Genomic DNA, 22583 nt, shown 5'->3' on the forward strand with positions numbered 1-22583 from the left:
GTATTTCGAATTTTGCTGTTCTGTAGTACTACAAGTTACTCCATCCGTTCCTTAAGAGCATCTCCAGCCGCGGACGTCCCGGCGAGCATCGGACTGGCATGTCGGACGTCCATTGGCGACGTCCGCCATTGCGTGGGAGGGGGACTGACACGGACACGGACGTCCGATGCGGACAAGGGATATCAGCGGCATTTGCGTCCCGTCAGTCGCGACGGCGGGTGGACGTCCGCCAGTGTGGCATGCCGACGGACGTCCGCGGCGGACGTCCCGACCCGAATTTTAATTTTTTTTAAATATATACGGCTCGTTGCAAACTCTAAATATACGGCTAGTTGCAAACTCTATATGTACGATTTTTAAAAAAACTCTAACGCATGTATTATTGTTGAAAATGAAGGCCTAAAACAAAAACATATCATACCGTCGGGCCGGGGGCAAACTATATAGATTCAAAGCATATGTATGTTTTTTTAAAAAAATAAAATCGTTGCATTTTTCCCGTATTCGTGTCTAAATTTTAATTCCGTAAATTGTTTAATTTGGTGAATTTATGAATTTTTTTTATTGCGAGAAGTCTGCACGGGAAGTTGTTGGGATGTCCGCCACTGTGCAGTGGGAGGTCCTTATGACGTGGCAGTGTTGTGGGAGATCCTTATGACGTGGCAGGAGGTAATTTTGAGAGTCCGTAAAAGGCTATAGGACATCCGCCCCCATTGGAGATGCTCTAAATATTGTCACACTTTTGATCGAACATGAATTTTAAGAAATATTAATAAAAAGTGAATTGAAAAAGTTAGTGAACTACTTACAATATATTAGTTTTATAATAAAATGTAAGTGTAAATGAGTTAGTTCAAAAATAATAAAAAAAATATGATAAATTTTATGGAACGGAACGAAATGAAAAAATGTCCAAAATTTCAGAAACGGGAGAGTATCTACTAACAAAAAAAATAGTGAAATGCTTCTTAATAGTCATGAATCATAAATAATTCAAAATAAATAAGTAATGTAAATAAAATACGATGGCCTAGCTGTACATGTGGTTTAAGAGTGATTAAGACGTGCAGAGCACAATTTATGCGCTAATTGTGAATCAGATTCCATTTACTTTAGGGAAAATAATCCAAATTTTATAATAATAATACTTGTATGTAAAAAGTAAACGCGTCTACAAATGATTTAAAATTCCAAAAAAAGAAGATAAAAAGTGAAGAAACATAAAAGCAATATCACAAATAACCTGTAGGAGCTAAGCTAAGATGCAAATCTTGAGCCGATATCTCTCTGCCTTCTTTGCTTCTATCATACCATTCACTCGTACTCATTCCGTTGCTAGATTAGCAACTCTCCTCTCCATCACTAGGTTTACTCACACATCGTGGACTCTAAGCCGAGGTGGCAGCAGCGTCTTGCTTGTGATCTCCAAAGATCCGTTGCCTGAAGTCTGACACCATCATCGGCAGACCTTTACGAAGGGCTATCTTGGGCTCCCAGCCCAGCAGCTCCTTCGCCTTGGAGATGTCGGGCTTCCTCTTGTGCGGGTCATCTTCCGTGTTGGGCTTGAATTCAATCTTAGCATTTGGATCGATAGTCTCTTGTACCACCTGAGCAAGCTCGAGCATGGTAAACTCGCCCGGGTTACCAAGATTGAAAGGGCCGACGTGCTCTCCTTCCATCAACCGCATCAGTCCCTCGACCTTCATATTCATGAGACGAATGGCAACATTGTTTAACGAATCAAGAAGCTGAAACCAACTCAAGTTCAACCTAGTACTTGAGTCCAAGAATGTAAATGACAAAACAAGATTCCACCACACACACAATATATTAATATACTACTACTACTACTACTATAATTAAAATGGCAATTGCTATAAAAACATTTCAACAAACACCATAATTCAATACTACTTAGTAAACTACGGGGGTGTTCGGTTGCCAAGATTAAATCCCATGATTAATTATGTATCATGTTTGGTTCATAAGATTGAACCCTACAACTTAATCCTAGATGGATAGTCTCATGATAATTAGTCATAGTCTATCCCCTCCAACTAAAATAATCTCACAACCTAATCCTAGATGGATAGTCTCATGATTATTAGTCATGCAACCGAACGCCACCTACTAGTATAACACAAAGATTAAATCAAAAGAAAAGATGATGAAAATCATTACCAGATCAGAAACAAACTGGAAGCTTCTTGTCTGCTTTCCATCACCATAAACAGTTAGTGGCTCCTTCCTCAAAGCCTACCAACCACAACCACAACCAAGGTTAAGTAAACGACGACTACACACTCCATGTTAATCACAAATAGACGACGGAACCACATTTTACCTGAGCAACGAAGTTGCTGACAACACGACCATCATCAATGCACATACGAGGACCATACGTGTTAAAAATCCTCGCAATCCTAACCTGCACGTTGTTTCTCCGAATTAATCACACCATCAACATCCAAATCATGACTTGTTGCAAGCACGAAACACGCAAACGCCTAAATTAAGGAGAATTGACTGTTCTAATCTCGTGTATTTCCTTCTCTTTGCAACTTTTATGAGTCGAGACAGCATTGTCCATTTTCACGCATTTATTATTATCCCATTATATTATTTTTGGCGGATTTAATAAATACTCCAAAAAGGGAGATTTAAATTCACCTCAACTCCGGCGCCTCTGTGGTAATCCATTGTCAACGTCTCAGCCGTCCTCTTCCCCTCGTCGTAGCAACTCCGGACACCTGTCCACATTAAACACCCACTAAATTTGATTTCTTCATTTATTATTTTGGTCATAAACGGACAACAAACGTTGTCAGCACCAACAAACTCTTTTGAGATTTAGGCTACAACTTCCCAAAACATGTGTAGTGTGAAATGACCAATCTGCCCTCCGGCAGCCCACGTTTTGCAATTTAAGAGCGTAGGGTTGAAACATCCCCCACCCACCGCCACCAACCGCGGCGAAACAGGGGTGGTGGGAGGGAGAGGGAAAATAAAATAAATTGTTAAAATGAAAAGGAAAACAGAGTTGGTGGGGGCCACGTGCTCGCCAGATAATATCTTTGAATTTTAAAAAAGTTGGGGCAAAAATTAGATCGCGTCAAGTCAAAAAGGACGAAATTGAAACCCCACAAACGGCTCACACGTGGCGCTACAATTGCAGAGAATTCTCATGGCTCACGTTAGCCACCACGCCGATCTAACGTGCACCGCCCGACCAAAACCCGGCCCGCCTTAACTTACACTACAATTCTTACAGAATGATGTAAGAGAGAGAGAGGTATTTACCGATTGGGTTGACGTTTCCCCAGTAGGTCTCGACTTGAGGATGCTGCAGCGGATCACCGTACACCTCACTGGTGCTCGTTAGCAAAAACCGCGCACCGATTCTCTTGGCTAGGCCGAGCATGTTCAGTGTCCCCACCACATTCGTCTTGTGCGAATCCGGAATTAAGGAATTTTCACATGGAAATTGAAAAATTAAAATAGAAATTCAATGGAATTGAGTGAAAAAAGAAAAAGGATATGATAGTCTTGACGGGGTTGTGCTTGTAGTGGACGGGGGAGGCGGGGCAGGCGAGGTGGTAGATCTGGTCGACTTCCAATAGGAGAGGCTCGACGACGTCGTGTCGAATCAGTTCGAATCTGGGATTGCTGAAGTGGTGCACGAGATTCTCCTTCCTCCCGGTGAAGAAATTGTCGACGACAATCACGCTGTCGCCCCTCGCCATCAGGCGATCCACGAGGTGGCTGCCGACGAATCCGGCGCCGCCGGTGACCACGATGCGGAGGCCCTTGCGCTTCAGCCCGAGGGGGATTTTGCCCACCGAGTTGATGCCGAACCCGGTCGCCACGTGGCCGTTCTGGTACATGGATCGGTGGGGGCGGGACTGAGTCAACTCGGCCGGGATGTAGGAGGAATCGTCGATCGGCTTGGGGAGGAGGCTGAAGACGAGAGTGGCGATGGCAATGCCGACGAAGACGAAGAGGAGGCGCTGCTCGCGGAGGATGTAGCGAATGGGGCGGGCCACGCTCAGCCACGGCTTCGGCGGCTTCGGGAAATAGGCGTCGCTCACCGGCTGCGACTCGTGCCCGCGGAATATCAGCTCCGAACCCATTTCTTCCCAGAGATCGAACCGGCTTCGAAAAACGGCAGCGTTTTGAGGCTGGTGTTAAATGGAGAGAGAGAAAATGAGTTTTTTTTTTGTTTTTTTCAACCCGCCGGCGCGTGGGGTTGAGAAATGGTGGTGTTTCAATTTTGAGAGAAAGCGCTGTTTAAAAAGGGGTGATTGGGTTTTCTAAATTACGTAATTGCCCCTCGGTTTTAAAAAGGTCTAATTGTTGGACTGGATTTCACTGGGCTTTGTATTACTATAGGCCTATTGTATTTATTTCAATTTATTGATTAAATAGTACTATTACTACTACTACTACTACTGTAATGATATAAAATTTATAAATTTCTTTGGTAAAAGTAACAAATACGGATTAATACTAATTTTAGCTGGTTAGATTTTCAGATTTGGTGAAAGATAATGTCGATCCAATTTCTAATTATGATTGGCATATTTCTGGAAAAAAGTTTAACATTTGTATCTTTTTAATTTTGATGGATCATTTTTTTAAATTTAACCATTCATATTAGGTACTTCTGGTGAAGAATATTATCATAACTTTTTTGTAATTTAAATTGTATATTTTTTATTTCAATTTGATTATTACAATGTGATTAATTTACAATGACACCAACAATATTTTCGTAAAATATGTCTACTCCAAACAGTAGCATTGGTAATTTAAACTCTGAACAATATAAATTTTTTTTCACATAATACTATGTCTAAACTTTATGATATTGTTTTAGTAATTTAAATTGTGAAAAGTCTCGTACAGTTGTACCTATGATGACTTTTAAGTAGTACTACTATCAAATAAATACAGAATAACCCTTTCCGTATAATATTAAGGACGAAGAAGATAGTTTTATAACTTCATACTAGGAAATTGGGATATCTTGTTTTGATTTTAATTATTTACTTCCTCTGTTTCATATTAATTTAATTATTTTTTCTATTTTAGAAAGTTCTAAGATAATTTAATCATATTTATTTTTAACAAAAGTGACTCTGTCTTACTTTATCCATCATCCATTTAACATGTTATTCTTAAAGAAAAAGTATGTCTCAATTACAAGAACTGAGTGAATAGTTCTTTAGTTGCCAAGTCTTTGCTGGTGAGAAGAAAACAAAGACAAATAACGTATGGAATAAATATTTTAAATATAGTGAGAATGACATAAATCTAACCCATCGCCTACCTAGTCTACTCAAAGCAGTAGTTAATCTTTAAAATGTCAAATATGACCAAATTAAAGCAATAAATAGTGGTGAAATGTTGAATTTACAAAAACCATAAGTATTTACTACCATAAAACAACCCCAACGTATCAATTGGTATATAACATAATTTCTTACGTATGGCATTTTTTTATAAAATAATCGTGTACATTAATTCATCATTATTCCTTTCAATAATTTACAAATCAAGAGTGGTATCTTACAGATATTTTTACAAAGTTTATCTGAAATTTATGATATCAGTTACATCATCATAAAAATATTTATAATTAAATAAAATAAACACTTACTATATTCCCACACTCTATGTACTACCCAACTAATATTGGAGCTTAAATACCAACTATTGCACGCTTTTTTTGCCACAAATATTATAAACCATATTTTACTTAATACTTTAATTGGGCACAATAAGTAGAAAGGGAAATGTCACCTACTTAACCAAGTACCAATAAAATAACAGTCATAATATAAACTAAATTAGGTGATATAATCCTTTTCATGAATAAATTGAACTTCAATAGATTAATTGACGATCGCATACTCACTATTATTATGTGCAATAATGCAATTAGTTATTATTTGTCAATTTTGAACACATTTGACAAATTTATTAATTGTACTAGTAAATGAATTTATAATAGTATGGATATATCGATACGAGATCTTACATTTGGACGGTGTTTATTCATAAGCAAAGGGGTATTATAGTATTTTTCGGAAAGTTAGTCAATGGAATGAAAGCTACTTAAAGGCAATTTGGTGGAATCTTTGAGTAATTTGAACGCTCACTTTCAAAGAAAAACTCAATAATTTGAACGCGCACTTTCAAGGAAGATATTAATTTTTATATTGATAAATATAAATAGAATTTGACTGAGTTGTTACTAATAGTAGGTAATCACACATTTATGATTTATCTTACTAGAAGGGTGAATTAAGAGAAAATTTAAAGAGAGTTTAGAGAGATGTTGGTTTAAGAATGATGATGTCAAATTTCATACTACTACTAATAAAATTGAAATAGGTAAAAACAACGTCTACTCGCGGAGACATGAAATGCGCAGCACGCCAGCATGCATGAGCTACACTGGAATGCGTGAGTGGCCGCAAATCTCCTCCTTAAGTATGTGGCGTGCGCTTGTGCTTTTTTGTATGAATAATGCGTGTAATGTAGTGTGCACACATATCCAACGACGATATATTGTACATTAAGCGTATGGTATACACCAATATGCATGCCTTTAGTGTGCGATAGAATAACTAGAAAGATAAGTTGTTTCAAAATCCATTTTAAAATTAGATTACATAACAAATACTATAAATCATTTTTTGAAATCTAATGATGTTATCTAATAAACGTGACATTATATTCATAAAAGGTTATCGTTGTACTTGATATAGACGGTTATATCAAATCCTTATACAATGAATGTGATTTATAGTAGTAGTATAAGTTACTAGCTAGTACTAGTAGTATATTTTACGCTAAAGTTGCTATTGGTAAATTTATATTTCTAGCATCATCTTACATCTATAATAGCAAAGCTATCAAATTAGCCCCAAATATATTTTATTACCAATACAAAAAAATAAAATAGATTGTAATAGAAATAATTGTATAGTGTACCAATTGCATTTGCAGTTTAAGTATTAAATAACTCAGTTATTTGCTTTCAAATCAAACAGTAAGTTCCATGTTAGAAAAGGAACCAAAGAAAAATTATCATATACGTGTCATATTATATTCTTACTATCCGTCAAATGTGCATGTGATATTGGCTTTCTTGGATAATTCATGGAAGAGAAATCCAGAAAATTAGATTTATTACCCTCAGCGATGAACATGTTATAGTACTTCCAGTTTGTCGCCACGACCGTGACATGCTTCTTGACTTGGGCTAAATCGATATTTTTATTTTTTAATGTAAAATTATCTTCATATTTAATAAATTAGACAATGATTCGCAAATAATTCCGTGCCTAATTAAAGGTCAGTATATAGACACTATACATAGTGAATGACTCGAAAATACAACTATAATTCATAGTATATAGTTAGCATTTATGCTTTAGGTTGACACTGATTTGAATATATAGTTGGGAAATGGTTTGGATTTGATTGGGTTGAGTTTCAATGTTTTTATAGGCACTGAAAAGGTGACGATTTTTTATTGTTAAGTTGAACTTTTTTATTGTTAGTTTTATTAGGCTATGTAAATTTGTGTATGTTAATAATAAAAGCACCATTTATTGACTTTGGAATAATCAGAATTATGTTTAACTATTCGGAAATTTTAGAAGCATTCTAGGATCAGTACATGGTTCCAACATGAATAGAATCATCTGAAAACAATCAATTTTTTTGAAACGCCTAATTACCTTTGCATTATACAAGCAAATACCATACGCTTAGCTAAGTCCACTACAATTAACATTAGTTTATACTCTAAAAATAAACATTTAGCAAATAAGAGTAAAAACACAATTTATGAATCAGTTTTGATTATATAATTATTCATTTTGTATTTGACATACCAGATTAGGTACAAGCTCGTAATCATACGTTTTGATTTAATTTTGAAATTTGCAATTAATATAATACTAATGAAAGTGCTAAGAAAGTGAGGTGTCAAATCAAGATTAAGACAGATCGTAACGACTTTTGCCCTTTTTTTATTTTCTTCTAATGTTTTCAGAGATTCATCTGCATTCTCATTATTTGAATGTTCCATGCTTCTATATTTTAATTTGGAATGTTTGAACTTGAACAATTACACATTCACAATTTAAAATGAAAAAAAAAAAAGGAAAGAGTCCAAGAAATTGAAGAGTTTGTTGCATTGTTGGGCTGTACTCAATTTGTGTTCCTCTAAAATATTCAAATTGGTCATAAACAAAAACTTTGCTTGTGATTTACGTCCATATCAATATTATTTTAATGAGGAGATTGATATTTAAATCCAAACTTATATTTGGGCTTCATTTTGAATTATGTGAGTTAAAATAAAATTGAACTAAAATTTGCAATTATAAAAAGTCCAAATCGTGAATGCCCGAATTGCAATTTGAGAGTTGTGAACCTCAATTTGTCTTTCACCTGCATAACAATGAATTGTAAACTCCGGTTATGAATTGGAACTGCGAATGCCGGTTAAAACCCTAAAACCGATACGTCAATTATGCAAACTAAGAAAAAATTGCTAATTTTGATTAAATCAGCATCTTTTCAAGTCTATCTAGACCATAATATTTTGAAGAATGACATTTTGTTTACGTGAAAACTTTGGTTTTCACTTACCACCAATTTCACCAAAACCGTACGTAGTTTCATAGGATGATTGTGTATTGTACTAGTAAAATTTATGGTTTAATTCACAAGATTTAAAAGCTACTATGATATTGACAAGAAATTAATTAAAGTTTTTTATGTACATGATAATTCCTTTTGCTTTAAAGAGATTTTGTACATTTTTGTTTTGTATATATGGATTAACTGAGAATTGATTTTTCTACGAGAGGTGAGAATGAAGAACGACATATAATCACCAAACAAGTGAAAAAGTCAACGATGAATTATTCTCTTATATGTACAAAATTATAATGTGATGAGACTAGCGTTGGGAGTTAGCTAACTACCAAAAGTGATAAAATCGAACTTAAAAAAATCCGTGTTGATATATGATACTAAAAATTTATGTGAATAACAAATTCGTCTACAAAATGCTGGTATTAAACATATCTTTACACAATCATAAAGAGTTATGAGTAGTACTATAAAATGTGAAATACTCCAAATCTCAAACTCAATTATCAGTTAAACTTGTACTCCCTCCGTTCCACTTAAAATGCAACATTTGAGAATCGGCACGAGATTTTATGCAGTGTTGTTTTGTGAGTTAACGAAGAGAGAGTAAAGTAAGAGAGATGAAAAAGTAAAGATAGAATTATTTCCATTTTAGGAAACGTTTCATTTTTAATGGGATAATAAAAAAAGGAAAGCGTTTCATTTTTAATAGGACAGAGGGAGTACATTGCGTACACACTTTATTCAGTCAACTTCATTCACCACTGATAATATTTTACTATAAATTTTATTATTTCTTCACTTCGTCTAATCATTCATGTGGTGATGTGGACGGATTCTACTATGTGCAGCCATTCAACATATATTTTTGGGCGTTATGTAATATTCCTATTTCATTTATAGTGAGAATATGTATTATACTTATATTTTAGAAAATAATACTAGTATATATGTACTGTTAAATATAATTGTTTTGTCTCCGAGGAGTGACAGGATCGAGGGCCGGGCAGCCAACACCACCGTTGGCCCATCAAAAATTTCTATTCGATTAGTTCTTTCGAATAGTTGGAGACCTCACATTCAATATATTTAACAAGTTCTGTTTTCTGAATCTGTCACTCCAGTTTATGTAAGCGAATCATTATTTTATTTATTTTGCAATATTATTACATGACATATTGAAACTATACGAGACTTATAATCAAAATATTAAATAATCGTGTATTTAATTATATGAACGAATCATTATTTTATTTATTTTATTTATTTTGCAATATTATTGGATGACATATTGAAACTATATGGAGACTTATAATCAAACTATTAAATAATTGTGCATTTACTTGTATTTCATAACGAAATACATACTCATTTTCGTACTAATATCAAAGATCATATAAATAATGTGGTGAGATGAGATCTGAATGGAGGGTGTGTGGGTCCCACGTGGGTGGAACTTCGTTTGCACGTCGCAGTGAATCCGAACTCCGGCGATGTTGACTCTTGGTCTGAAATATAATATTGGATGTTGCCACGCTGGCAGTAGCACGCTTCCCTAGTCAAAATTTGAGTCGAAAGTTTCATCTGGCCCGACCATTTTTTATGAAATATTTTGTAGCCTGTCTAGATGTTACCAAATAAAACACAGATGCATCTTGGGTATAATTATCCTCGTCACTCGTTAGAGTATCCACAACTGGTGCTCCGATGCGCGCTGCAGGGCCGGGGAGACAGCTCGTATGAAAAGGATAAATAACTCGCGTGCGGAAAAGAAAATTGTACTTTAATTTTACATTCGATTTTTTTTTTTGTTACTGTACTAAAAATATATCCACATACGCTATCCTTCAGTATCGTACTGAAAATACTCCAATTTTTGGTTGATCGCCACTAATTTACTTTCTGACGATGTAGAGGGTAATTTAGTCACAATGGTTTTTGTTCACAAACACACTGCTTGAACCAAACACTACATAAAAGCCCAATCAGTGTACATGGGCTGAACCAAACAATGTATAAGTCTGTCAGCCAAATTAGGAAAGTCCATTATCAATGGGATCATGTTAACATTAGTGGTACATACTAGACGCGCCCTAAGTATACAAATGGTTTTAAAATAGATGAAATGTAGGAATGTAGGTTACTAAGATGTGATTGGTATTTTTAGGCAATCTCCAATTGTTAGCACAAATTTAATTAGCGTGTAATTAATTGTGTACCAGAGTAAACCTAAGAGGTATGTGATTGAGCGGCATGAGGCTCATCTATCCTCGACCAAATGGAGGGGGGATCGATCCATGCCTTTGCGTATGGAGCAACTTTAAAACCTTAATTTGGCCAATTATCCCACCCTTCGAAATGCTATAAATCAACACAAGGAATAATCATTGGTTCGCGGATTGATACCCTTGGTCTAATAACTAAAAAATGGAGTATATATAAATACCGGAGTGATTTGAGCGAAATTATATCGAAATTTGGCATCTAGAACTTAGATAGCCACATATATAGTAACAATGATGATAGTAATACTAATTCATGTGGGCTGGGTTCCCAATTAAAAAGAATCCAATGTGATTAATCGGTTTTCTTGCTAAGCCCATCACGCATGTATATTCCTGATATTTGTTATTTAATTACAAATATGGGCATTAGCTATGGATTTGGACCTCTCTCGTATAATTAGACAATCTCATACAGAAATTTTATCTTTAAAATAATTTTTTCTTGTCATTTATATTCGAGAAAGTAAACCTCCTTTCATATGAAAAAGAAGAGTAAGATACATTGCAGCATATCTAAGGGGAAATAAACCTCCCCAACTATTATTACAACTTAATACAAATTTTGATATACTATTTGTAGTCATTATATTCAAGATTAACTTAAACATGATCAGTTTTCAGCTTTTCTCCAGATAAAATAAACGTATACAAATAGTATAACATATATTTCAGCCTTTCAGGCCTCTTACATGTTGACAATATATATACACAATATGACATGTTAAACAAAAATCAAACACATAAATATTACATTTTGTTTAGGAACAATAAATAAATACTATAAGTGCTCAAATACATACGTAATCTTCAACTAATACTAGCTAGTCATTTACTAAGCATCCCGGGCCAGTCGTAGCGAGTTTATTAACAAGTGCTAGCGCGTTGCTAGTCATGTAAGTAGCATTGTTCACACGATTTATGAGATTTACGACACGCTTTCCCTTGTTCCGCTCCTCAAAGCCATCGAGACACGTGTCCTCATCGGTGAGAGCCGCACTGAGCCAAGTCGTAACGTCCCCAACTTGGTTGCTAAATTCGGAAGCACTAAGATTTCTAAGCACTCCCAAAGACCTGTGAAGATTGTCGAGCGTATCTTGAAAACACTCGACACAGTCAGATAAAATGTTCTTGTACCTTTTGCTTTTCAACGCGGCCAAGTACTTAGCAACTAACTTGACTTCTCCAATTGTCACTGACACCCCAGCCCGAGCCCATTTGCTCGGGCTGTCTTTGGCCGTGCTAGAAAATGAAGCTAGCATGTCGACACAGAGACCGGGATAGCGCGTCACACTGCACGCCTCTTCGACATAATCGTTGCCTAATGTCGGGGAGAACCATGGCATCACCACTAGCAACAAGAATATTGGGGAAGCAAACTTCACTTGTGTCATCATAGAAGGAAGAAATAAGTATGAATGTTAAGACATGGAGAAATGAACGATTTCATTCTAAAATGCTAGTAGCATTTTTATAGGGATGGATCATGGTGGTTTTGGATTCGTTGGAAAAGTTTTATCAAGAGTGAGAAGTTTGTGAATGCAATAAATATGGAAGAAATTAATTTTTCATGATTTATATGGTCATGTGAAAAAAGTTATGGTAGTTGAGGTTTTCATGAATATATGCTGCCTCTTTATAACATACCACATGTTTCATGAATGTTGTTTGGAAAAGTTGTAAAAAGGACCAACAACTTTACAAGTAGGATAGATTTTGGAGGATAAGCATTTCAAAATCAAGGGTTATATAAAGAAGTTAATTTCCATTTTTCTTTTCCTTTTTCTAATCTTCTTTTGATACATTGTTTGGATGATTAAGTTTGGGTTGTGTTCGTAATGATAAAATTGTGATTTATATTAAGGGTAAAGATAAATTAACAAAAATTGTATATACAAAATGCCCTCAAATTTTAAAGCAGTTTTTATTTAAATCGGTTATCTCATTAGCTATTATTTCAGTACTAAAATTTGTAAAGTCAAATCACTATTAAATTACAAAACTTATATATAGTACGAAATTATAAACAATCATGGGAATTAAAACGTCCCATTATTTAGGCATTCGTAAATAGAATTTCTTCACTTAGTAAAATTTTTATCTTACTAATATTATCATTTAAAATTTGGAAGTAATACCGTTAAATTTCTTAAATTTATATCTAACTATTATCATTTTAATTTGCTATATCATATCTAATTTCTTATACTATATCGTATCTAATTTTATTTCATAATTTTCGCGAGAAAATTTAGAGGATAAAAAAATGATTATTCATCAATAAGTTATTCCATATTAAAGATAAATTAATAATGACAATGATGATAATAATAAATAACTGAACAAGAATAACTATTATTATTTTAAATTATGTTTTTGCTATTATATACTGTAATACTAATTTCGTAAAGGTTATGGGTGAAGATATAGATATACAAGAAAATCGACTTAATTATCATCGGTTAGTTAGGCGATAATGCTAAAAAAATAAGTATTATATATAAATGTAGTCATTTTTTAATTTACAATTCGAGAAATATTTGAAAATTAAATAAATGTACGCATACTATAGTCATTTTTTGCATGAAGATGTAGAATATAAAAAGATTAATTTAATGATCATTGATTAATTGGGTGGTATCACTAAGAGAAAATTTAAGTTTAAATTATAGTAACAATTATCAATTTAATTGTTATAATTATTTATAATTAAACAATTAGACTCAAATAACTATTGTCAGTTTAACTGTTATATGTCATAGCTAATTTTATTTTATGAATTTTGTGTGAAGCTGTGAAGTATACAAGGAAATTGACGTAATGATCTACAATTAGTTGGGTGATAACATTGAGAAATTAACTTTATATACATGTAGTTTATTATTTATAATTCTAAAAATTATTTAATAATAAAGATTTGAACGAGAATGATTATTATCAATTTAAATTAATTTTTAGTATAACTCTATGTCATATCTAATTTCGTTTCAAGAATTTTACATGAAAATGTATAGTATACTAGGAAATTGACTTAATGATAGTCATTTAGTTAAATGACAATATTAAGTGAGTAACTATACATTCATGTAGTCACTTTTATAGTTTATAATCAATACTTTATTAAAAAATAATTGGATGCGAATGAAAATTTATATTTAAAATTATTTTTAATTTTGTACAATACACCGTATTTAATTTATTTTTAGATTTTGTGTGAAGATGTAGAGTATAAAAAGAAATCGGCTTAATAAGCATCAAGTATTTGAGTGATAGTACTAACAAACAAAGTACTCGTATATGTACATGCAATTAATTTTATAATTTACAATCTTAAGAATTAATTAAGAATAAAATAATTAGATATAGATGACTATTATCAATTTATTTTATTTTTCACTATTATCAGTTAATTTCATGATTTTAGAGTATAAAGTGAACGCTTAATGATCATTAGTTTTGGATTATCATCGATCAACTTAATCGAATTGGCACTGAGAAATTAGGTACCAGTACTAAATAATAAATGTAGTCTTTCTTATAATTTACAATCATAAGATTTTTCAAAAATAAAAAATAATTAGACAAAATGATTATTATCAACTTATTTTATTTTTTCCTATTACATATCATATCTAATTTCATTTCACGATTTTTGCGTGAATAAAAGCGACTTAATAATCATCAATTAGTTGGATGATATTAGCAATGGAAAATTAAGTATACATACATGTAGTCATTTTTATAATTTACACTCTTAAGATTTATTTAAAAATAAAATAATTGGAAGCGAATGACTATTATCAATTTAATTTGTTTTTTCACCATCATGGAGTATGTCATGTTTAAGTTCGTTTCATGATTTTTGCGTGAAGAAGGTGCAGAGTATACAATTAAATCGAATTAATGATCATCAATTAGTTGTGTGATCACTCATAAATTAAATATATACGCATGTAGTCATTTTTATATTTTACAATCTTAAGATTTACTGAAAAATAAAATAATTGGACGAAAATGACTATTATCACTTAAAAAAAAATTCACTATTATATTTAATATTTAATTTTGTTTCATGATTTTTACGTGAAGATGTAGTATATGCAGTGAAATCGACTTAATGATCATCAACTAATTAGATTATACTAATAATGAGAAATTAATTAGTAGTAGCATATGTACATGTATTATTTTATAATTTACAATCTTAAGGTTTGTTTAAAAATAAAATGTGAATAACTATTACTCATTTTAAGTTATTTTCTACTATTGTATACTCTCTATTTAGTTGTGTATCATAAATTTTTATTGGAGATATAGAGTATACAAGTAAATCGATTAATAATCATAATTAGTTAGTTGGGGATAGCAACGAGAAAAATATATATGCATGTAGTCAATTTTATAAAAATTTAATTATAACAATTATTTAATAATAAAACAAATAATTTTTTACTAGTATTGTGTAACATATTTAATTTTGTATCATAAAATATAGAGATAATGAGGAAACTGTTGTATAATGAATAATAAATAATTAAAAAGACCATGTATACTGAAAAAAGGAAGCAGAAAATTAATTTCGTTGCCTACACCCTTCATGTAAATTAAGCAATTATATTAATCTCTAGATACAATGAGGAAGACATATTAATCTTTTCCTAAATCACTACATATTCAGATTGGAAACTTATACTTTCTTAAATGGTCATGTAAGGATAAATAAGTAATATATCAAATTCATAAGTCATTATAAATTTATTACAATGTAAAATACCTAAAATATCCTATTTTGTATATACAATTTTTGTTAATTTATCATCACTCACTATTAAGAAATCCCTAAAAACACTATGAACACCTGATTTAAATTTAAACATACGGTCATCGGTTGAACTTAAGATTTTGATACACTATCAAAAGATCAATTTTATAACTTGACAGATGTGTGTGTGTTCAATCTAGACAGATTAATAGTGACATTGACATCAAAAGAAGTCCATCGAGCAAGAAGGTAAAATCTTATCAAATTTCTTAGTATTGTCTCTAAATACTACCCTTTTAAGTCCCAATTAAGTAGAGTAGAAAATATTTGAAAAAGGAGATTAAGAAATTTCGTTGAAAAATAAAATAGATTAATAAAGTAGGAAAGATATATACAGAGTAAAGTAGATAATAGAATAAAATAAGAGTGATTGGATGTTTTGATTTTTTGTCAAAAAATGAATGACTCAACTTAATTGGGATATCCTAAAAATGAATACGACTCAATTTAGTTGGGACGGATGTCCTGATGTATTATAGGTTAGATAACAACTAAGAGCGTCTCCAATGGCGGACGTCGCGGTAGGACGTCGCCGACGTCCGACCTGACGTCCGCCGTAGTGAAAGGGAAGGGCGCCCACGCCCGTCCCATATGCCCATCGGATGGCCTCGCCCGTCACTCCCACGGGCGGGCGGACATCCGCCGTAGTGGCGATGGTCGGACGTCCCACTCGGACGTCCGAGTTTTAATTTTTTTTTAAACTCTATAAATAGGGCTCGTTGAACTTCATTTCATTCACACCACTTGTGTTGACAAGTTTCTCTCTCTAAATCTACAAATTTCATTTCTACTACAATGGGGTACAATAGGAACTCCCCCACCACAAGCGGAGGAGACACACCCACGTTTCCCACCGGAACGGAGGGAAACTTTGCGGGGATGAATCCCCAAATGGCGGGGATGGCGGGATGACTCCCCAAATGTTCTACAATATGTTCAATTGGATGAGTCAGATGGGTGGGATGATGCCAGGGGCAGCGGGGATGGGCGGTATGCCGACAAATATGGCGGGGTGGGTGGGATGATGCCCGGGGCAGTGGGGATGGGCGGTACGCCGCCAAATATGGCGGGGGTGGGTGGGATGATGCCCAGGGCAGTGGGGATGGGCGGTACGCCGCCAAATATGGCGGTGGGTGGGTCGATGCAGCCCAGGAGCCCGAGGACGCCTAGGGAATCTGTCTATCGCCCATATATAGATTTGTTGGCTGATGATTCCCCTAGTACTGTTCTGGAGACTCAGTACGCCGGCATCGAGACTTTCTCTTTTGAGGAGCTGGGAGTGGAGTTGGGGCTATCGCCGATCCGTGAGACTCCCGATGAGGCGAGCCTGCTGCAAGGGGACGGAACAAAGGCAAGGGCAAGGCCAGGGGTGGGGGTAGGGGCGGGGGTAAGGGCAAGGGCAAAGCCCCGAGCTCTTCCTCGCACACGGGGGCAGAGGAGGAGGAGGGTGAGGATGAGCGGGAGAGGAGGACGATCTGGACCGTTTGGGAAAATGCCGCGCTTGCGAAGGCCTGGATCGGTGTAGTAGAGGATCCCTATGTCGGGCCGAACCAGTATGTTGACCGATTGTGGCTTCGCATTAGTGAGGCCTACCTCATATGCAAACCGTCTGGGACGAAGCCTCGCACTTCCGAGCAATGCCGGAAACAGTGGCTTCGGTTGAGGCCTAAGCTCAGTCGTTTTGCCGCCCTCTACCAAAACAACATGCGCATGGAAACCAGCGGCATGTCTGAGGATGATGTGAAGAATCGGAGGCCCCTGAAGGCCCAGTTATGAACGACCGTCTCGCCCACGTGCAGCAAACGAAGACCCTGATGCAGAGCATGAATAAGTGGTTTAGCACGCACGATCCTGTGTACAAAAGGATGAGCAAAAATGTGATCGATGCATGTCGACGCGATTTAGGAATGCCACCCATTGATGATTATGGCGTCGAGATTGGGGGCGGGGACGTCGGAGGCGGCAGCGGCACGGGCGACGGGGACGAGGACGAGGAGGAGTGAGAGCCGAGGGTTGTATCCCTCGACTTTTTATGATTATGTAATTTTTAGGTATTATGTAATTTTATTTTTAAATTATGTAATTTTTTTTTAAATTATGTATTTTTTTTTAAATTATGTATTTTTTTTAATTATGTAATTTTTTAATTATTATGTAATTTTTTTTTCGAAGAATGTATGTTTTTTTTTAACGAAATATTCGCTTTTCCCCGTTCGTATTCTTGTCGGGCGCCACCAGAGACGCTCTAAAGGAAGAAAAATAAGTACAACTAAATTATCTACATAAAACACACACAAAAAATATTCTCAAACAAATAAATCCACCGAGCACGCGTGATGTGTTTGGTTTTGATAGTGTTAGAAGTCATATTTCCTTCAACTAATAAAAATATGAATATTTTTTATTTCAGTCTATCTCATCAAAATAGTTCTTTTTATTTTTGATAATATTTTTCTCTCAAATAAAGCAGATCCCGTTTTCCACTGAGAGCATCTCCAAGAAGAAAAAATATATCTAAAAAAATTATATAATCTATTTACCTTCTCAAAATAAGGAACACACCCTTTTAAAATAATAAATTTCAAAGACAAAAGATAAATTATGTATTGATGGTATATATAAAACACCGAATCATAAAAAACTAAAAAACTGATGTCTACTAATTAACCCAAATAAACAAAAGTATACAGTTCACCCAAATAAAAAAAAACAATTTTAACCGCAATATATTTAATAAAATGGTACTCCATATATAAAACACCGAAATCGAAAAATTAGGGTTTTGTTATTTCATCAGTTCTAATTGAAACGTAATTCAACTACACAAAAACCTAAACCCTCCATATCCTTCTTCAAATAGCCTGCGCCATCTCTTCTTGATTTCTCTAACGATGGCTCGATTTCGTAAAGTAAGAAGCTTTCTTCTGACGTATTTATTCTTTTTCTGGGCTTCTAACCTGTAATAGCCATATAATTTGTTTGCTGTTTGTGAATGTTGATGTTTCAGAATAAGAGGATTCCCTTTGTCAGACCGATTGGCAAGAAGTTGCCTTCTTCTGTAGACCATGTAACCGGAGATAAAATTCCCAAGAGTTTCGTGTTTTCTCGCGGCAAATTGCCCGGTGTTCTTAGACAATTGCAGACGGATTTGAGAAAATTGATGCTTCCTTACACTGCTTTGAAGCTCAAGGTACTTTTTTTTATTCACTTATTGATCCTTGAATCGCGTTGCTGCTGTTTTAAACTTTGAACTTTTGTGTTAGAAGATGTAAATTAGGGCACTATGGTGTATTCTGCTTTTGGGGGGGTTTGTGTTGAACGGGCCAAATTGGGGTAAAAATACCAAACACTTCTAGAATGTTAGATATGTAATTAATTTTGTTGATGATTGGAGTCAATTGCTGTTGCTGCGTATAATTTGGTTAAGTTGTTTTGAATTGGTAGGAGAAAAAGCGTAACAATATCAAGGACTTCTTGAATGTTGCTGGGCCGATGGGTGTTACGCATTTCCTCATTCTGTCGAAAACTGATAGCTCTCCCTACCTGAGGGTAGGTCGGACGCCGCAGGGTCCGACTCTTACCTTCAAGATTCATGGATATTCACTGGCTGCTGATGTTATCAAGGCTCAACTGCGCCCGAGATGTCATAAAGATCTTTTCCAGAATCCACCATTGGTAACTGCACATTTCCCTATCACTATTCATGGATTATGGTTGTATAGGCATCAATGACTCGAGTGGCTTATTGATGTGATTGTTAACTCATATATGTTATTTCGATCTGTAGATTGTGCTATCTGGTTTTGGGACGGGAGAGCAGCATCTAAAGCTTACTACCATAATGTTTCAGAACATATTTCCTGCTATTGATATAAACACTGTAGGTCTTCGTATTCCTTGACCTTGTCGTCCTTGTCTATGCTTGAGTATGGTCTGAGGTCTTCCCCCTCACTGTGTTGCAGGTCAAACTTGCGTCTTGCCAACGGATTGTGCTGCTCAGTTACAACAAAGACACAAAGCTTATTGATTTCCGGCACTACTCAATCAGATTACAGCCTGTTGGAGTGTCTCGAAGAGTAAGAAAATTCGTGCAGAATCGGCAGGCGCCTGATTTGAGTGGGCTTCAGGATGTCAGTGAATTCCTAACAAGGTATGCTCTCTTTCGATGGATAAAAAAAGCATTATGTGGATGAATTACAATATTTTGCCCTGTAGCACGCGTTATCTAATAGCAAGAAAATTATTAACCCATAGGATGTTAACTAATTTAACTCACACATATGTACAGTGTACTGTTCCCTATGTTCGGATCATGTCAACATAGTAACTCTTGACAAAATTATGTACGAAATACTACATTGTTAGTGGTTCATAGGTTCCGTGTAATGTTCATTTTAACATAAAAACTGTTGTTTATTTTTCTCTCAATAGTTTGGTGTTACAAACTTATATTAGATTCAGTCTCTTGTCATTTAGCCATGTTTGTTATTTATAATGATCCCCATTTGGCTTCCTCGAAGGCCTGGTTATGGGTCAGAAAGCGAAGTGGATGATGAAGCAGCAACTGTAAGTCTACCAACTGATCTTGGTAGATTGAACCGGGCATCAAACAAGAGTGCCGTCAAGCTTCAAGAGATTGGGCCTAGGATGACGCTTCAGCTCGTTAGAATTGAGGAAGGATTATGTTCTGGTGGAATAATATTCAGTGAATTTGGTAAGACTTCTGCTATTTGATTGTTAACACACTAATTGATGTGTAATGCTTCTAAACCTATAAAACTTGAAACCTGCTAGGTCCTCTCTACATGTTCTTTTAATAGTGTTAATTTCCACTGACCATTGAATTCGTTTTCCTTGTCTTCACATAAAATTATAAAAGAGATTCACTCAGACTCACATAATCTATAATCTTGTTTTTTTCATTTCAGGAGACAAGATATCGAGCAAGACCGAGAAAACCGAAATTGCAGCTGAGCAATCTGAGGATGATGAAGAAGAACAAGACGATGAAGACGAAGAACAAGATGATGAAGACGAAGAACAAGAGGATGAAGACTAGCTCCTGTTACTATCTACTCCTTGCTACTTTCCGTCTTGTTAACAGAGAAGGAATTCATTGTTTCCTAACGATTTACATTCTGTAATTTTAGTCCATTTCGGCTAATTTTGTTGAAGCATGAGGTGTATTCCAAGAAAGAACAGGGCTCAGTACTAAATGTTACTACAATACAATTTTTATCATGCTATTTTTGTTCAATGCAACAAAATATCCATCAAAATCGTAATGTATTATTTCATTCATAAACTAAACAATGTTTCACTAATAATCATCAGTTCCAATCGCAAACTACACACTGAAACCGTCAGTGTAATCTAGGAACAAACAGCACATTATTTGATAAAAGTAAAATCTCAAGAACAAGGTAAAGTAAAACCTCAAAAACAAGGTTACAAACAAACTCAAGAATGTCGATGAAAGCGCTAGGAACAAACCACAAACTATTCGATTGAAGAATGAACAGAGCTTTCCCATTCTAAGCTCAACAATCCCTCTCCATCGTTGTCCAAGTTCTGTGAAATATGTGTGTAGTGTAGCCCTAGTCTACAATTGATGCTTCTAAGCATTCTTGAGAATTTCTTCAGAGGGAATCTCAAGGGTAGCTCCAGCATGCTCTTTATCAGCCTTCACTTCTGCAATAACAGTAAATGTTTGTTAAATGTTTGTTAGTATCACGCAACATCAATCATATACTCACATCAACAAAATAATTTCCATAAAACACTATACTCAATATCAGATTGAGTACAGTGACAATAACATTTATTTGTCACTATTGAGAAACTGAAAATTCGTCTATAGATCATACAAAAAGAGTTGCTAGTAAAACGCATAAAGATTTGCCTTTCTTGTGATATTGCTCGCACTCTGTTGATTATAACAAGAACAGATTGAACTTCAAGGAGAAGGTTTTGCATTAGGGTATTGACCTTAATGAATACTTGAATCTATGTACCTCATACATTTGGGGATATTCAGCTAAATGATTTGCCAAAAAATGGAAGAATACCAAAGAATGCAAAGCATGAATCTTGCTCGAAACAAAAAAGAATTTATTACACGTCGTTAACATTATTTAGCACAAAATTTCGATCAAAAACTGTGACAGGACATTTCACAAACAGGTGGTGCGCATAGAATAACATAGCAGTGAATTGATGAAATCATACCGTAGCCGCCGCGGTCGTTGAGCTTGGCTTGGACGATCATGGTGGATATGAAGTGTGAGGCCTCACGTGCCTCCTCCATGAGGCGGCTGAGGTCGGCGGCGGAGGTCACGTGGCGGTTCTCATCGAACTTCTTCCGCACCTCTGCGGCGGACTGCTTGAGCATCAGGGTATCGCCGGCGAAGGTCTTCCGAGTGGCTCTCAGCAGCGCTCTGTACGCCGTCAATGCTTCGCTCCCCATTTTCTGCTTGCTACGACGTCGTCTCCAGCACCACCGATCCAAGATGAGTGGAAAAAGGGAACGAATTTGGAACCAAAAATGAAAAATATTGCAGCCCGATCTACTCCGAATTTATTTAATGGTTAATAATATATAGGGTTTGGATTAGTATTACTAATTTTATTTTTATTTTTATTTTTATTTTATGGAGTATTAACAAATTGGTCTATAAACGAAAATAGCTCAAATTTGAACATATTCCCTCTGTCCGTGAATAGGAGTCTCGATTTTCCATTTTATTTCGTTCCCGAATAGGGGTCTCGGTTCATAATTACTATAAATGGTAAAGACCAACATT

General features: G+C 35.1%; 4 protein-coding genes across 4 annotated transcripts; 1 reads left to right on the plus strand and 3 right to left on the minus strand.

Annotated features, from left to right (window-relative positions):
• Positions 1-1077: 1077 nt before the first annotated feature.
• Positions 1078-4262, minus strand: LOC125213996 (UDP-glucuronic acid decarboxylase 2-like). Its single transcript, XM_089068663.1, has 6 exons — positions 3539-4262; positions 3301-3447; positions 2671-2750; positions 2345-2428; positions 2182-2256; positions 1078-1700 (listed from the first exon to the last, which is right to left on the minus strand). The coding sequence occupies exons 1-6, from the start codon at positions 4128-4130 to the stop codon at positions 1389-1391; spliced, it is 1290 nt and encodes a 429-aa protein (XP_088924789.1). The 5' UTR covers positions 4131-4262; the 3' UTR covers positions 1078-1388.
• A 7332-nt stretch (positions 4263-11594) lies between these two features.
• LOC125215679 (Plant invertase/pectin methylesterase inhibitor superfamily protein) lies at positions 11595-12430 on the minus strand. The gene has a single exon (XM_048117174.2). The coding sequence runs from the start codon at positions 12353-12355 to the stop codon at positions 11783-11785; it is 573 nt and encodes a 190-aa protein (XP_047973131.1). The 5' UTR covers positions 12356-12430; the 3' UTR covers positions 11595-11782.
• Positions 12431-18562: 6132 nt separating this feature from the next.
• Positions 18563-21021, plus strand: PPAN (PETER PAN-like protein). Its single transcript, XM_048115806.2, has 7 exons — positions 18563-18689; positions 18788-18970; positions 19225-19455; positions 19568-19660; positions 19743-19930; positions 20301-20494; positions 20709-21021. The coding sequence occupies exons 1-7, from the start codon at positions 18672-18674 to the stop codon at positions 20837-20839; spliced, it is 1038 nt and encodes a 345-aa protein (XP_047971763.1). The 5' UTR covers positions 18563-18671; the 3' UTR covers positions 20840-21021.
• Positions 21022-21049: 28 nt separating this feature from the next.
• LOC125214685 (complex 1 family protein / LVR family protein) lies at positions 21050-22356 on the minus strand. Its single transcript, XM_048115807.2, has 2 exons — positions 22009-22356; positions 21050-21471 (listed from the first exon to the last, which is right to left on the minus strand). Exons 1-2 carry the CDS (start codon positions 22244-22246, stop codon positions 21398-21400), a joined length of 312 nt encoding a protein of 103 aa, XP_047971764.1. The 5' UTR covers positions 22247-22356; the 3' UTR covers positions 21050-21397.
• Between the last annotated feature and the right edge of the window lie 227 nt (positions 22357-22583).

This window comes from Salvia hispanica, chromosome 3 (genome assembly GCF_029641045.1).
Source record: "Salvia hispanica isolate PSC_SH4W2 chromosome 3, Shi_PSC_v1, whole genome shotgun sequence".
In the NCBI taxonomy this organism is placed as follows: Eukaryota; Viridiplantae; Streptophyta; class Magnoliopsida; order Lamiales; family Lamiaceae; genus Salvia; species Salvia hispanica.

Coding starts and splice junctions, on each gene's coding strand:
- LOC125214685 (XM_048115807.2), bottom strand. CDS start 22,246: ATGGGGAGCGAAGCATTGACGGCGTACAGAGCGCTGCTGAGAGCCACT. Junction 21,472..22,008: donor CAACGACCGCGGCGGCTACG/GTATGATTTCAT, acceptor CTGTTATTGCAG/AAGTGAAGGCTGATAAAGAG.
- LOC125215679 (XM_048117174.2), bottom strand. CDS start 12,355: ATGATGACACAAGTGAAGTTTGCTTCCCCAATATTCTTGTTGCTAGTG.
- PPAN (XM_048115806.2), top strand. Junction 19,661..19,742: donor CTGCTATTGATATAAACACT/GTAGGTCTTCGT, acceptor ACTGTGTTGCAG/GTCAAACTTGCGTCTTGCCA. Junction 19,931..20,300: donor GTCAGTGAATTCCTAACAAG/GTATGCTCTCTT, acceptor GCTTCCTCGAAG/GCCTGGTTATGGGTCAGAAA.
- LOC125213996 (XM_089068663.1), bottom strand. CDS start 4,130: ATGGGTTCGGAGCTGATATTCCGCGGGCACGAGTCGCAGCCGGTGAGC. Junction 2,429..2,670: donor ACAGAGGCGCCGGAGTTGAG/GTGAATTTAAAT, acceptor AACAACGTGCAG/GTTAGGATTGCGAGGATTTT. Junction 2,257..2,344: donor TCAGCAACTTCGTTGCTCAG/GTAAAATGTGGT, acceptor TGTGGTTGGTAG/GCTTTGAGGAAGGAGCCACT.